The 15,000-nt window shown below is 54.9% G+C and overlaps 1 protein-coding gene across 1 annotated transcript in view; it reads left to right on the top strand.

Moving 5' to 3' along the window:
- The window catches only part of dnah2 (dynein axonemal heavy chain 2), a 121,087-nt gene that overhangs the window by 98,631 nt on the left and 7,456 nt on the right, over positions 1-15,000 (top strand). Inside the window, exons 60-67 of the mRNA XM_033016320.1 lie at positions 858-1,068; positions 1,733-1,849; positions 3,295-3,436; positions 3,926-4,095; positions 9,374-9,490; positions 11,006-11,170; positions 12,157-12,282; positions 13,689-13,837. Coding sequence (XP_032872211.1) covers positions 858-1,068; positions 1,733-1,849; positions 3,295-3,436; positions 3,926-4,095; positions 9,374-9,490; positions 11,006-11,170; positions 12,157-12,282; positions 13,689-13,837 — 1,197 coding nt within the window. The remainder of the gene's footprint in view (positions 1-857; positions 1,069-1,732; positions 1,850-3,294; positions 3,437-3,925; positions 4,096-9,373; positions 9,491-11,005; positions 11,171-12,156; positions 12,283-13,688; positions 13,838-15,000) is intronic.

Genomic DNA, 15,000 nt, shown 5'->3' with positions numbered 1-15,000 from the left:
GGTGGACGTTAGAGGCAGAATACCGCGTTGGGCGTACAAATGAATGAACCCTCCCAAGAAATTGCCGCGAATTGTGGATGCAGCCCAGACCATCACACAAACCAACCTCATGTTTTGCTTAGAAATGATATGCTGAAATGCGAAAAAGAGAACTTTGCATGGGAGGGTCAGAGAAACATAGAAACATAGACAATAGGTGCAGGAGTAGGCCGTTCGGCCCTTCGAGCCAGCACCGCCATTCAATATGATCATGGCTGATCATCCAACTCAGTATCCTGTTCCTGCTTTCTCCCCATATCACTTGATTCCTTTAGCCCGAAGAATTAAATCTAACTCTCTCTTGAAAACATCCAGTGAATCGGCCTCCACTGCCTTCTGTGGCAGAGAATTCCACAGATTCACAACTCTCTGGGTGAAGAAGTTTTTCCTCATCTCAGTCCTAAATCGCCGACCCCTTATTCTTAAACTGTGACCCCTGGTTCTGGACTCCCCCAACATTGGGGACAATTTCCCTGCATCTAGCCTGTCTAATACTTTTATATGTTTTATAAGATCCCCTCTCGTCCTTCTAAATTCCAGTGAATACAAGCCCAGTCGACCCATTCTTTCAACATATGTCAGTCCCGCCATCCCGGGAATTAACCTGGTGAACCTATCAAGTCAAGTCACTTTTATTTCTATAGCACATTTAAAAAACAACTCCCGTTGGCCAAAGTGCTTTACATTGGTGGAGGTACTAACGTTATATGTTGCATGCTAGCCAGTCAGTGGAAAGACAATGCATGTTTACAATCCAGCCTGTATGTTGTGCCCTGCCCTGCCTGCATTGTTCCATGTTCCACGTTGCTGTTTCCCAGGCTGCTGGAGGAGAAGCGGTTCGAGATCAGCTCCCAGGCCAACAAGCTGCGCAACGGCTTGTCGAAGATCGACGAAACTCGCGACAAGGTGGAGGTGATGTCCGTGGAGCTGGAGGAAGCCAAGGTGAAGGTGGCCGAGTTCCAGAAGCAGTGCGAGGAGTACCTGGTCATCATCGTGCAGCAGAAACGAGAGGCCGATGAACAGCAGAAGGTGGGCATCCCCAGTCACCCATCCACCATCGCTGGTCGGCCCTCCTGTCACAGCAACATGCGCACGCTACACTGGGGGAGGCGGGAAGTGAGATGTTCAGCTGGAGTTAAACACTGGGAGATAAAAGGTCATAAATGTCACTAGAATTAGGCCATTCGGCCCATCAAGCCTACTCCGCCATTCAATCATGGCTGATCTATCTCTCCCTTCTAACCCCATTCTCCTGCCTTCTAACCCGTCTGCTGCTCTGGAAGCCAAGCTTGTAACCCCAAGGGTCTCAACTCGTAAACGTCACCCATCCTTTTCCTCCTGAGATTCTGACTATGGGTGCTTTCTGTGCGGAGTTTGTACGTTCTCTCCCCGTGACCTGCGTGGGTTTTCTCCGAGATCTTCCGTTTTCTCCCACACTCCAAAGGCGTGCAGGCGTGTAGGTGAATTGGTTGTGTATATGTGTAAATTGTCCCTAGTGTGTGTGGGATAGTGTTAATGTGTGGGGGGTCGCTGGTCGGCACGGACTCGGTGGGCCGAAGGGCCTGTTTCAGCGCTGTGTGTCTAAACTCCTGGTAACCCAGTGCTTTGTGTGTACTCTGCCTTGGTTGTAACCTGCTGTGTTGTGTTTGCGGCCTCATTCAGCCAAACCTCACTGAGTGTTGTGTCCTTACAGACCGTCACCTCCCACAGCGAGAAGATCGCCGCTGAAGAGATTAAGTGTAAAATAATGACGGAGGGAGCCCAGAAGGAGCTGGACGAAGCCATGCCAGCACTGCAGGATGCCATGAGGGTAGGGCATGCGGGCACAAAGCAGCCACATCCTTGGGTCTGGAGTGGACCTGGCACCAAGTCCGGGTTCCCACCTGTTTGTTCTATGGGAGCTGCTTCCCATTCATAAGAAATAGCAGCAGAATTAGGCCATTCGGCCCATCAAGCCTACTCCACCATTCAATCATGGCTGATCTATCTCTCCCTCCTAACCCCATTCTCCTGCCTTCTCCCCATAACCCCTGACACCCGCACTAATCAAGAATCTATCTATCTCTGCTTTTAATATATCCACTGACTTGTGGCCTCCACAGCCGTCTGTGGCAACGAATCCCACAGATTCACCACCCTCTGGCTAAAGAAATTCCTCCTCATCTCCTTCCTAAAAGAACGTCCTCTAATTCTGAGGCTGTGCCCTCTAGTCCTAGACTCTCCCACTAGTGGAAACATCCTCTCCACATCCGCTCTATCCAGGCCTTTCACTATTCCGTACGTTTCAATGAGGTCCCCCCCCCCTCATTCTCTAAACTCCAGCGAGTACAGGCCTAGTTGGAGTCTCCAGTGGGTGCTGGGTGCTGGGTGCTGAGCATGAGGCCTATCTGCCATGGTCGCGGCCTCCCGCACATCGCCGCTCCATAGTCGAGCTGTTGACCAGAGCCTGCCTTCATTCATTGCATGGATACCAAGTGCACTCAAGACCATGCACTGAACCAGTAGCATGGAAGGGAGGACTACTTCATCTATGCTGCTCTGCCAAACCAGGGCTAGTTTCAAATTACATGTTCATAACTCAAAGATTCAAAGCTTCATGGTCAGTTTAGTGTCTGTGTACCAATGAAACGGGAACGTGTACAGTGGAACAGGAATTAGCGTAGAACTGATGTGAGAGCAAGTTGCATTGAGCATGTGCTGGCTCCATTGAGGGCTTCCAATCAGTTCCACCTCCCTACACTGTCCCCACAGCCTGCTAATTATCCTCGTATCTATGTAATTTCCTCTTGAAAGATGTTGCAGAATCCACCTCGACGCCCCTTGCAGCTCACACCAACCCCTGGTTCAGAAAAACATCCTTCTCCCTGGAGAGCACTCTTCGTATGAACCATCCCACCTCTCCCCACTACCCCCCCCCTGCTTTCCGTCAAGGATCTCTCTCTCCGTAACTCCCTGCTTCACTCATTCACAGAGTGATACAGTGTGGAAACAGGCCCTTCGGCCCAACTTGCTCAATTCTCTCATTTCACGTAACCTGCTCCCTCTCAGTCCCTCCATCCATCCTGATTGCCCCACACTTACCCCTCTCTCCCACCTCACTCCAGGTGCCCACCACCCACTCCCCCCTCCCGCCAGTGCCCCCCTCCCCTCCCCACCTCCCTCACTTGTTCCAATTCTCCGCCTTCCTTTCCGATAGGATTCCACCCTCACCTGAGCGCCCGTCTCTCTCTCTCTCTCTCTCTCTCTCTATTCCAGGCGCTGGAGTCGTTGAATAAGAAAGACATGACTGAGATCAAGTCGTACGGCCGCCCTCCGATCCTGGTCGAGACGGTGATGCAGGCGGTGATGATCCTTCGTGGCTCGGAGCCCACCTGGGCCGAGGCCAAGAAGGAGTTGGGTAAGAGGCCAGTGCCACTGGTACGTTATAGATCAGCCGGTGTTGCCAGGCTCGCACTTTGGTTACGGTGCCAGTCGCCAGATGGCGGCAGGTGGGAAGATTAGTGGTCAGTCAGGAACCCCCCCCCCCCCAGGATTCCTCATCATGAAGACACGGGCCGTAGACCACAGACATCGATTGCTGTGTCCATCCCCCATGGCCATTGACCGCTGGCCAAACCGACTGATGTCCAGTGGGTGTCACCAATAGTGACTGACCATCGGTTGTCACCATGGCAACAGATGGCCATTGGATGTCACGGTGAGTGTCGGCCATTGGATGGCAATATGGTGCCTAATGCCCATTGGGTGTCACGGCTCTGTGTTGATGCAACAGGTGGACGTGGGCCATTGACGGGACTGGTCATGTTTCAATGTGGGGGGCGTGGTGGGGGGGGGGGGGGGGTGGTGCCAGAGTTCGGTCATTGACCAGGTGTCTCCTGTTTTACAGGTGAGCCCACCTTCATTAAACAGCTCATCAACTTTGATAAAGACAACATTTCAGACAAGGTGTTGAAGAAGATCGGGACGTACTGCGCACAGCCGGACTTCCAGCCCGACATCGTGGGCCGTGTGTCTGTGGCAGCCAAGTCCCTGTGTATGTGGGTGCTGGCCATGGAGGTACCCCACCCCCTACCCGCATCTCACTGACGGCCCCCTCCAATCACACACCCACCCCCCCGCCTCTCACCGACGGGGCCCTCCGTGTACCCTACCCCCACCGCATCCCACTGATGTTCCCCTCCACTCACCCACACCCCCCAGCACATTAACACTATCCTACACACACTGGGGGACAATTTACAATGATACCAAAGCAATTAACCTACAAACCCACAAGTCTTTGGAGTGTGGGAGGAAACCGGAGCACCCGGAGAAAACCCACGCAGTCACAGGGAGAACGTGCAAACTCCACACAGACAGCGCCCGTAATCAGGATTGAGCCCGGGTCTCTGGCGCTGTGAGGCAGCAGCTCTACCCGCTGCACCACCGTGCTGCTCAGGGCATTACAATTGGGGCCAAGGAGTTTGGTGAATGAGAGGCTAAAGTTCTACTGATGCCCCTTGCACACTTGTAAGGATGCAGAGAGAACATACTCATCCAGCTCAGTTTAGCTCATTGTCCCGTGTACCGAGCTACAGTGAAAAGCTTTTTGTTGCGTGCTACCCAGTCAGGAGAAAGACAACACATCATTACAATCGAGCCGTCCACACAGTGTACAGATACAGGATAAAGGGAATAACGTTTAGTGCAAGGTAAAGCCAGCAAAGTCCGATCAAGGATAGTCCGAGTGTCACCAAAGAGGTGTAACATGCCCCCTCTGTGTGTAGAGCCCTGTGTGTAACGTGCCCCCTCTGTGTGTAGAGCCCTGTGTGTAACGTGCCCCCTCTGTGTGTAGAGCCCTGTGTGTAACGTGCCCCCTCTGTGTGTAGAGCCCTGTGTGTAACGTGCTCCCTCTGTGTGTAGAGCCCTGTGTGTAACGTGTTCCCTCTGTGTGTAGAGCCCTGTGTGTAACGTTCCCCCTCTGTGTGTAGAGCCCTGTGTGTAACGTGCCCCCCCTGTGTGTAGAGCCCTGTGTGTAACGTGCCCCCTCTGTGTGTAGAGCCCTGTGTGTAACGTGCCCCCTCTGTGTGTAGAGCCCTGTGTGTAACGTGCCCCCTCTGTGTGTAGAGCCCTGTGTGTAACGTGCTCCCTCTGTGTGTAGAGCCCTGTGTGTAACGTGCCCCCTCTGTGTGTAGAGCCCTGTGTGTAACATGCCCCCTCTGTGTGTAGAGCCCTGTGTGTAACGTGCTCCCTCTGTGTGTAGAGCCCTGTGTGTAACGTGCTCCCTCTGTGTGTAGAGCCCTGTGTGTAACGTGCCCCCTCTGTGTGTAGAGCCCTGTGTGTAACGTGCCCCCTCTGTGTGTAGAGCCCTGTGTGTAACGTGCTCCCTCTGTGTGTAGAGCCCTGTGTGTAACGTGCCCCCTCTGTGTGTAGAGCCCTGTGTGTAACATGCTCCCTCTGTGTGTAGAGCCCTGTGTGTAACGTGGTCCCTCTGTGTGTAGAGCCCTGTGTGTAACGTGCTCCCTCTGTGTGTAGAGCCCTGTGTGTAACGTGCCCCCTCTGTGTGTAGAGCCCTGTGTGTAACGTGCTCCCTGTGTGTGTAGAGCCCTGTGTGTAACATGCCCCCTCTGTGTAGAGCCCTGTGTGTAACGTGCCCCCTCTGTGTGTAGAGCCCTGTGTGTAACGTGCCCCCTCTGTGTAGAGCCCTGTGTGTAACGTGCCCCCTCTGTGTGTAGAGCCCTGTGTGTAACGTGTTCCCTCTGTGTGTAGAGCCCTGTGTGTAACGTGCCCCCTCTGTGTGTAGAGCCCTGTGTGTAACGTGCCCCCTCTGTGTGTAGAGCCCTGTGTGTAACGTGCCCCCTCTGTGTGTAGAGCCCTGTGTGTAACGTGTTCCCTCTGTGTGTAGAGCCCTGTGTGTAACGTTCCCCCTCTGTGTGTAGAGCCCTGTGTGTAACGTGCTCCCTCTGTGTGTAGAGCCCTGTGTGTAACGTGCTCCCTCTGTGTGTAGAGCCCTGTGTGTAACGTGCTCCCTCTGTGTGTAGAGCCCTGTGTGTAACGTGCCCCCTCTGTGTGTAGAGCCCTGTGTGTAACGTGGTCCCTCTGTGTGTAGAGCCCTGTGTGTAACGTGCCCCCTCTGTGTGTAGAGCCCTGTGTGTAACGTGGTCCCTCTGTGTGTAGAGCCCTGTGTGTAACGTGCCCCCCCTCTGTGTGTAGAGCCCTGTGTGTAACGTGTTCCCTCTGTGTGTAGAGCCCTGTGTGTAACGTGCTCCCTCTGTGTGTAGAGCCCTGTGTGTAACGTGCCCCCTCTGTGTGTAGAGCCCTGTGTGTAACGTGTTCCCTCTGTGTGTAGAGCCCTGTGTGTAACGTGCTCCCCCTCTGTGTGTAGAGCCCTGTGTGTAACATGCCCCCTCTGTGTGTAGAGCCCTGTGTGTAACGTGCTCCCTCTGTGTGTAGAGCCCTGTGTGTAACGTGGTCCCTCTGTGTGTAGAGCCCTGTGTGTAACGTGTTCCCTCTGTGTGTAGAGCCCTGTGTGTAACGTGCTCCCTCTGTGTGTAGAGCCCTGTGTGTAACATGCCCCCTCTGTGTGTAGAGCCCTGTGTGTAACGTGCCCCCTCTGTGTGTAGAGCCCTGTGTGTAACATGTTCCCCCTCTGTGTGTGTAGAGCCCTATGTGTAACGTGTTCCCTCTGTGTGTAGAGCCCTGTGTGTAACGTGCCCCCTCTGTGTGTAGAGCCCTGTGTGTAACGTGTTCCCTCTGTGTGTAGAACCCTGTGTGTAACGTGCCCCCTCTGTGTGTAGAGCCCTGTGTGTAACGTGCCCCCTCTGTGTGTAGAGCCCTGTGTGTAACGTGCTCCCTGTGTGTGTGGAGCCCTGTGTGTAACGTGCCCCCTCTGTGTGTAGAGCCCTGTGTGTAACGTGCTCCCTCTGTGTGTAGAGCCCTGTGTGTAACGTGCCCCCTCTGTGTGTAGAGCCCTGTGTGTAACGTGCCCCCTCTGTGTGTAGAGCCCTGTGTGTAACGTGCCCCCTCTGTGTGTAGAGCCCTGTGTGTAACGTGCCCCCTCTGTGTGTAGAGCCCTGTGTGTAACGTACTCCCTCTGTGTGTAGAGCCCTGTGTGTAACGTGGTCCCTCTGTGTGTAGAGCCCTGTGTGTAACGTGCCCCCTCTGTGTGTAGAGCCCTGTGTGTAACGTGTTCCCTCTGTGTAGAGCCCTGTGTGTAACATGCCCCCTCTGTGTGTAGAGCCCTGTGTGTAACGTGCCCCCTCTGTGTGTAGAGCCCTGTGTGTAACGTGCTCCCTCTGTGTAGAGCCCTGTGTGTAACGTGCCCCCTCTGTGTGTAGAGCCCCTGTGTGTAACGTGCCCCCTCTGTGTGTAGAGCCCTGTGTGTAACATGCCCCCTCTGTGTGTAGAGCCCTGTGTGTAACGTGCTCCCTCTGTGTAGAGCCCTGTGTGTAACGTGCCCCCTCTGTGTGTAGAGCCCTGTGTGTAACGTGCCCCCTCTGTGTGTAGAGCCCTGTGTGTAACGTGCCCCCTCTGTGTGTAGAGCCCTGTGTGTAACGTGCCCCCTCTGTGTAGAGCCCTGTGTGTAACGTGCTCCACCTCTGTGTGTAGAGCCCTGTGTGTAACATGCCCCCTCTGTGTGTAGAGCCCTGTGTGTAACGTGCCCCCTCTGTGTGTAGAGCCCTGTGTGTAACGTGCCCCCTCTGTGTGTAGAGCCCTGTGTGTAACGTGCTCCACCTCTGTGTGTAGAGCCCTGTGTGTAACATGCCCCCTCTGTGTGTAGAGCCCTGTGTGTAACGTGCCCCCTCTGTGTGTAGAGCCCTGTGTGTAACATGCCCCCTCTGTGTGTAGAGCCCTGTGTGTAATGTGCTCCCTCTGTGTGTAGAGCCCTGTGTGTAACGTGCCCCCTCTGTGTGTAGAGCCCTGTGTGTAACATGCTCCCTCTGTGTGTAGAGTCCTGTGTGTAACGTGCCCCCTCTGTGTGTAGAGCCCTGTGTGTAACGTGCCCCCTCGGTGTGTAGAGCCCTGTGTGTAACGTGCCCCCTCTGTGTGTAGAGCCCTGTGTGTAACGTGCCCCCCCTGTGTGTAGAGCCCTGTGTGTAACGTGCCCCCTCTGTGTGTAGAACCCTGTGTGTAACATGCTCCCTCTGTGTGTAGAGCCCTGTGTGTAACGTACTCCCTCTGTGTGTAGAGCCCTGTGTGTAACGTGCCCCCTCTGTGTGTAGAGCCCTGTGTGTAACGTGCCCCCTCTGTGTGTAGAGCCCTGTGTGTAACGTGCTCCCTCTGTGTGTAGACCCCTGTGTGTAACGTGCCCCCTCTGTGTGTAGAGCCCTGTGTGTAACGTGCCCCCCCTCTGTGTGTAGAGCCCTGTGTGTAACGTGCTCCCTCTGTGTGTAGAGCCCTGTGTGTAACATGCTCCCTCTGTGTGTAGAGCCCTGTGTGTAACGTGCCCCCTCTGTGTGTAGAGCCCTGTGTGTAACGTGCCCCCTCTGTGTGTAGAGCCCTGTGTGTAACGTGCTCCCTCTGTGTGTAGAGCCCTGTGTGTAACGTGCCCCCTCTGTGTGTAGAGCCCTGTGTGTAACGTGCCCCCTCTGTGTAGAGCCCTGTGTGTAACGTGCCCCCTCTGTGTGTAGAGTCCTGTGTGTAACGTGCTCCCTCTGTGTGTAGAGTCCTGTGTGTAACGTGGTCCCTCTGTGTGTGTAGAGCCCTGTGTGTAACGTGCCCCCTCTGTGTGTAGAGCCCTGTGTGTAACGTGCTCCCTCTGTGTGTAGAACCCTGTGTGTAACGTGCTCCCTGTGTGTAGAGCCCTGTGTGTAACGTGCCCCCTCTGTGTGTAGAGCCCTGTGTGTAACGTGCCCCCTCTGTGTGTGTAGAGCCCTGTGTGTAACGTGCCCCCTCTGTGTGTAGAGCCCTGTGTGTAACGTGGTCCCTCTGTGTGTAGAGCCCTGTGTGTAACGTGCTCCCTCTGTGTAGAGCCCTGTGTGTAACGTGCCCCCTCTGTGTGTAGAGCCCTGTGTGTAACGTGCCCCCTCTGTGTGTAGAGCCCTGTGTGTAACGTGCCCCCTCTGTGTGTAGAGCCCTGTGTGTAACATGCCCCCTCTGTGTGTAGAGCCCTGTGTGTAACGTGCTCCCTCTGTGTGTAGAGCCCTGTGTGTAACGTGCCCCCTCTGTGTGTAGAGCCCTGTGTGTAACGTGCCCCCTCTGTGTGTAGAGCCCTGTGTGTAACGTGCTCCCTCTGTGTGTAGAGTCCTGTGTGTAACGTGCCCCCCTCTGTGTGTAGAGTCCTGTGTGTAACGTGCCCCCTCTGTGTAGAGCCCTGTGTGTAACGTGCTCCCTCTCTCTGTCTCTCCCCCGGCAGCTGTACGGCAGACTGTACCGCGTGGTGGAACCCAAGAGGCTGCGGCTGAACGCAGCTTTGGCACAACTGGCGGAGAAACAGGCGTCTCTTGCGGAGGCACAGGCAAAGCTAAAGGAGGTGCGTGTGCGTGTGCGTGTGCGTGTGCGTGTGCGTGACGGTTGTCTGCCACTGTGGGCCACCTGGCCACAACCCAGCGTCTCCAATGTCGGCACCTTCTCAGAGTCATAGAGCACGGAAACAGGCCCTTCGGCCCGACCTGCCCATGCAAACCAACCCACCCCATCCACTGATCCATATCCTATCCATGTACCTGTCCAGGTGTTATGATAGTAGCACCTGCCTCAACTACTACCTCTGGCAGCTCATTCCAAATGCCTACCACCACTTGAGCAGACAAAGTTACCCCTCAGCTTCCTAAAATTCCCCCCCCCCCCCCCACTCATCTCAAACCTATGTCCTCTTGTTCCCGACTCAGGGTAAAAGACTGTGCATCTACCCGATCTATTGCCCTCATGGTCTTGTACACCTCGATAAGATCACCCCTCATCCTCCTGCGCTCCAAGGAGTAAACTCCCAGCCTCTCCCTGTAGCTCAGCTCCTGGTCTTCCTAACCCTCCTCGTTCATCCTCTCCAGGGTAACCAACCTCTCTCCTATGGCATTCTGCAACAAACAACTGTTCAGCAAATGACTTTATGCTTGTCCTCCAGATTGTTGCCTCCAAGTCCCCCAGTCACATTGAGCCTGTGCCCTGCCTCACTCTTCATCCACTGGGCATTGGACGATGTGTTTCCCACACCACAAATGGAATGGCCATTCATCCCACAGCACTGAAACCGCTCGCCCTTCAGTCCCACTTCCCCCTGCTCTCTCTCCCCACATCCCTGGAGGTTTTCCCTTTCTAATCTTGATCCAATTTCCCTGTGAAAGCTCCATTGAATCTCTCTTTCAGGCATTGTGCTCTGATTACAATTGCTCACTGGGTCTAATTACAACTTCAGGCTAAGTTAAGAGAGTTGCATGCTGTTTTTTTTGGTAATGTGGCGCAGTTGTGTTATTAACCCCATCGGTTACAGGCAGCCCAAAGCAACAAAGGCTTCTTCTGCATCTTAGTTTTGTTTAGTTTAGAGATACAATAGATAATAGGTGCAGGAGTAGAGGCCATTCGACCCTTCGAGCCAGCACCGCCATTCAATGTGATCATGGCTGATCATCCCCAATCAGTACCCCGTTCCTGCCTTCTCCCCATATCCCCTGACTCCGCTATCTTTAAGAGCCCTATCTAGCTCTCTCTTGAAAGCATCCAGACAACCAGACTCCACCAAGGCAGAGAATTCCACAATTCTTCATTCATAATTCCACAGAATTCATTCAGGCCCCTCGGCCCACCGAGCCCACATTAACACTATCCTACACACACACACACACTCGGGACAATTTACACGTACACCAAGCCAATTAACCTACAAGCCTGTACGTCTTTGGAGAGTGGGAGGAAACCGAAGATCTGGGAGAAAACCCACGGGGCAGGTGACGGGGAGAACATGCAAACTCCGTACAGACAGCGCCCGTAGTCAGGATGGAACCCGGGTGTCTCTACTGCTGTGCCACCATCAGGCTTCTCCCTTCCTCAGGTTGCCGAGAAGCTGGAGATGTTGAAGAAACAATACGACGAGAAACTGACTCAGAAGGAGGAACTGCGCAAAAAGTCGGAGGAGATGGAAATCAAGCTGGACCGGGCGGCCAAGCTGCTGTCCGGCCTAGCGGCAGAGAAAGCCCGCTGGGAACAAACCGTGAAGGTGAGCGGCAGGAGGGTTTTATTGTCATGTGGCCCAGATAGAACAAGGGTCTGAAGAAGGGTTTCGGCCCGAAACGTCGCCTATTTCCTTCGCTCCATAGATGCTGCTGCACCCGCTGAGTTTCCCCAGCAATTTTGTGTACCTTAGAACATTCTTACTTGCAGCAGCACAACACAATAGAAAGATAGAAAGATAGAAAGATAGAAAATAGGTGCAGGAGTAGGCCATTCGGCCCATCGAGCCTGCACCATTCGCCATTCAATATGATCATGGCTGATCATCCAACTCAGTATCCCATCCCTGCCTTCTCTCCATACCCCCTGATCCCTTTAGCCACATCTAACTCCCTCTTAAATATAGCCAATGAACTGTGGCCTCAACTACCTTCTGTGGCAGAGATTTCCACAGATTCACCACTCTCTGTGTGAAAAATGTTTTTCTCATCTCGGTCCTAAAAGACTTCCCCCTTATCCTTAAACTGTGTGACCCCTTGTCCTGGACTTCCCCAACATCGGGAACAATCTTCCTGCATCTAGCCTGTCCAACCCCTTAAGAATTTTGTGACTTTCTATAAGATCCCCCCTCATATGGGAGCAGAGTCTGTGTAGGAAGGAACTGCAGATGCTGAATTCAACAGAAGATAGACACAACATGCTGGAGTAACTCAGCGGGACAGGCAGCATCTCTGGAGAGAAGGAATGGGTGACGTTTCGGGTTGAGACCCTTCTTCACACTAGTCAGGGGAAAGGGAAACATGAGATATAGACGGTGATGTAGAGAGATAAAGAACAATGAATGAAAGATATGCAAAGAAGTAACTATGATAAAGGAAGCTGGCCATTGTTGGCTGTTTGCTGGGTGAGAACGAGAAGCTGGTGCAACTTGGGTGGGAGAGGGTGTGCAGGGGTTAGAGAAATCAAACTGCCCAGGTGGTTACATCTGTCGTTCAACACCTCACCCCGTGCCATGTCTCTACACTGTGCCAGGGACTGGACACTGACATGGGCTACTTGGTCGGCGACTGTCTGCTGGCATCTGCCTTCCTCTCCTACATGGGCCCGTTCCTGTCCAACTATCGCGAGGATATCGTTGCCGACATCTGGATGAAGGAGGTGAGTGAGAGCCTGACCTTCACCTCTCTCCCTCTATCCCTCCCTCTCCTCTCTCCCTCTCCCTCTCCCCTCCCTCTCTCCCTCTCTTCCTCTCTTCCTCTCCCCCTCTCTTCCTCTCTCCTCTCTCCCCCTCTCCCCCTCTCCCCCTCTCCCCTCTCCCCCTCTCCCTCTCTCCCTCTCTCCCTCTCCTCTCTCCCTCTCCTCCCTCTCCCTCTCTCCCTCTCTCCCCTCTCCCCTCTCCCCCATTCTCCTCTCCCCTCTTCCCTCTCTCCCCTCTCCCCTCTCCTCTCTCCCCACTCCCTCTCCCTCTCTCCCCGCTCTCTTCCCCTCTCCCTCGTCTCTCCGTCCCCTCTCTCCCCCTCTCCCTCTCTCCCCCTCTCCCCTCTCCCCCTCTCCCCCTCTCCCTCTCTCCCCCTCTCCTCTCACATCCCTCGCTCCCGCTCTCGTCCCCTCTCTCTCCCCCTCTCCCTCCCTCATCCCTCTCTCTCTGTCCCTCTTCCCTCTCTCCCCCTCTCCCCTCTCCCCCTCTCATTCCCTCTCTCTCACCCTTCTGCCCTCTCCCCCTCTCCCCCCTCGCGCCTCTCTACCCTCTCTCCGGTCTCTCCCTCTCGTCTCCCCTCTCCTCCCCTCTCAATCCCCCTCTCCCCCTCTCCGTCCTCTCCCCCTCGTCCCCTCTCATCCCTCACCCCTCTCCCCACTCTGTCTCCCTCTCCCTCTCCCTCATCTCCTGCTCTCGCCCTCTCTGCCCCCTCTCCGCCCTGCCCTCTCTCCCTCTCTCCCTCCTCCCTCTTCCCCCTCTCGATTCCTCCCTCTCTCCCCTCATCGCCCCTCTCCCTCTCCCCCTCTCCCTCTGGCTCCCCTCTCGACCCTCTCTCACCACTCTCCCCCTCTCCCCCTCTCCCCCTCTCCCCCTCTCTCCCTATTTCCCTCTCTCCCTCTTCTAGGCACCAAGGCTAGCCCAGTGAATATTTGGGAAAGTGAATGATCAGAGCAGTACTAGGCCATTCGGCCCATCGTGTCTATGCCACCATTCCACCATGACTGGTCTATCCCTCCCTCCTAACCCCATTCTCCAGCCTCCTCCCCATAACCCCTGATACCCGTACTAATCAAGAATCTATCTCTCTCTGACAAATATATCCACTGACTTGTGGCCTCCACAGCTTCTGTGACAAAGATGGGAGGAGAGGAGGGGGTGGGAGAAGAGGGGGAGGGGAGGGGGAGGAGTGGGGGAGGGGTGGGAGAAGGGGGAGGGGAGGAGAGAGGAGGGGAAGGGGAGGAGGATGAGAGGGGGGTTGGGAGAAAGGGGAGGGGAGGGGAGGAGAAGGGAGGGTGGGAGGAGCGGGTCTTGTTCCTGCTCCAGGTGAGGTGTTGAGGTTACACTCCCCCCGTGCTGTTGCCCACAGGTGAATATCCGGGCCGTCCCGTACTCGCCCGAGTTTGACTTTGCGCACTTCCTCTCCAACCCGACCACGGTGCGAGACTGGAACATCCAGGGGCTGCCGACAGATGCCTTCTCCACCGAGAACGGAGTCATCGTGACCAGGGGCAACAGGTACGCTGGTGTCCCCCTCCGCTGTGGTCGATGCAGCCTAACGTGTCGTTCCTCCACTCGTAGAGTGATACAGTGTGGAAACAGGCCCTTCAGCCCAACTTGTCCACACCAGCCCAACATGTCCCAGCTACACTAGTCCCAGAGTCACGGAAACAGGCCCTTCAGCCCAACATGTCCCAGCTACACTAGTCCCAGAGTCACGGAAACAGGCCCTTCAGCCCAACTTGCCCACACCAGCCCAACATGTCCCAGCTACACTAGTCCCAGAGTCACGGAAACAGGCCCTTCAGCCCAACATGTCCCAGCCACACTAGTCACAGAGTGATACAGTGTGGAAACAGGCCCTTCAGCCCAACATGTCCCATCTACACTAGTCCCAGAGTCACGGAAACAGGCCCTTCAGCCCAACATGTCCCAGCCACACTAGTCACAGAGTAATACAGTGTGGAAACAGGCCCTTCAGCCCAACATGTCCCAGCTACACTAGTCCCAGAGTCACGGAAACAGGCCCTTCAGCCCAACTTGCCCACACCGCCCAACATGTCCCATCTACACTAGTCCCAGAGTCACGGAAACAGGCCCTTCAGCCCAACATGTCCCAGCCACACTAGTCACAGAGTGATACAGTGTGGAAACAGGCCCTTCAGCCCAACATGTCCCATCTACACTAGTCCCAGAGTCACGGAAACAGGCCCTTCAGCCCAACTTGCCCACACCAGCCCAACATGTCCCAGCCACACTAGTCATAGAGTGATACAGTGTGGAAACAGGCCCTTCAGCCCAACTTGTCCCATCTACACTAGTCCCAGAGTCACGGAAACAGGCCCTTCAGCCCAACTTGCCCTCACCACCCAACATGTCCCAGCCACACTAGTCATAGAGTGATACAGTGTGGAAACAGGCCCTTCAGCCCAACATGTCCCATCTACACTAGTCCCAGAGTCACGGAAACAAGCCCTTCAGCCCAACATGTCCCAGCTACACTAGTCACAGTGTGGAAACAGGCCCTTCAGCCCAACTTGCCCACACCAGCCCAACATGCCCCATCTACACCAGTCACAGAGTGATACAGTGTGGAAACAGGCCCTTCAGCCCACCTCCGCTGGAGGTTTGTAGGCTAATTGGCTTGTGTAAACTCTCCCCAAGTGTGTAGGATGTAAAAG

This window comes from Amblyraja radiata, unplaced genomic scaffold (assembly GCF_010909765.2).
Source record: "Amblyraja radiata isolate CabotCenter1 unplaced genomic scaffold, sAmbRad1.1.pri S43, whole genome shotgun sequence".
NCBI classification, from domain to species: Eukaryota; Metazoa; Chordata; class Chondrichthyes; order Rajiformes; family Rajidae; genus Amblyraja; species Amblyraja radiata.
The sequence above is the reverse complement of the archived record's forward strand: the minus strand, read 5'-3'. Positions and strand labels throughout refer to the sequence as shown.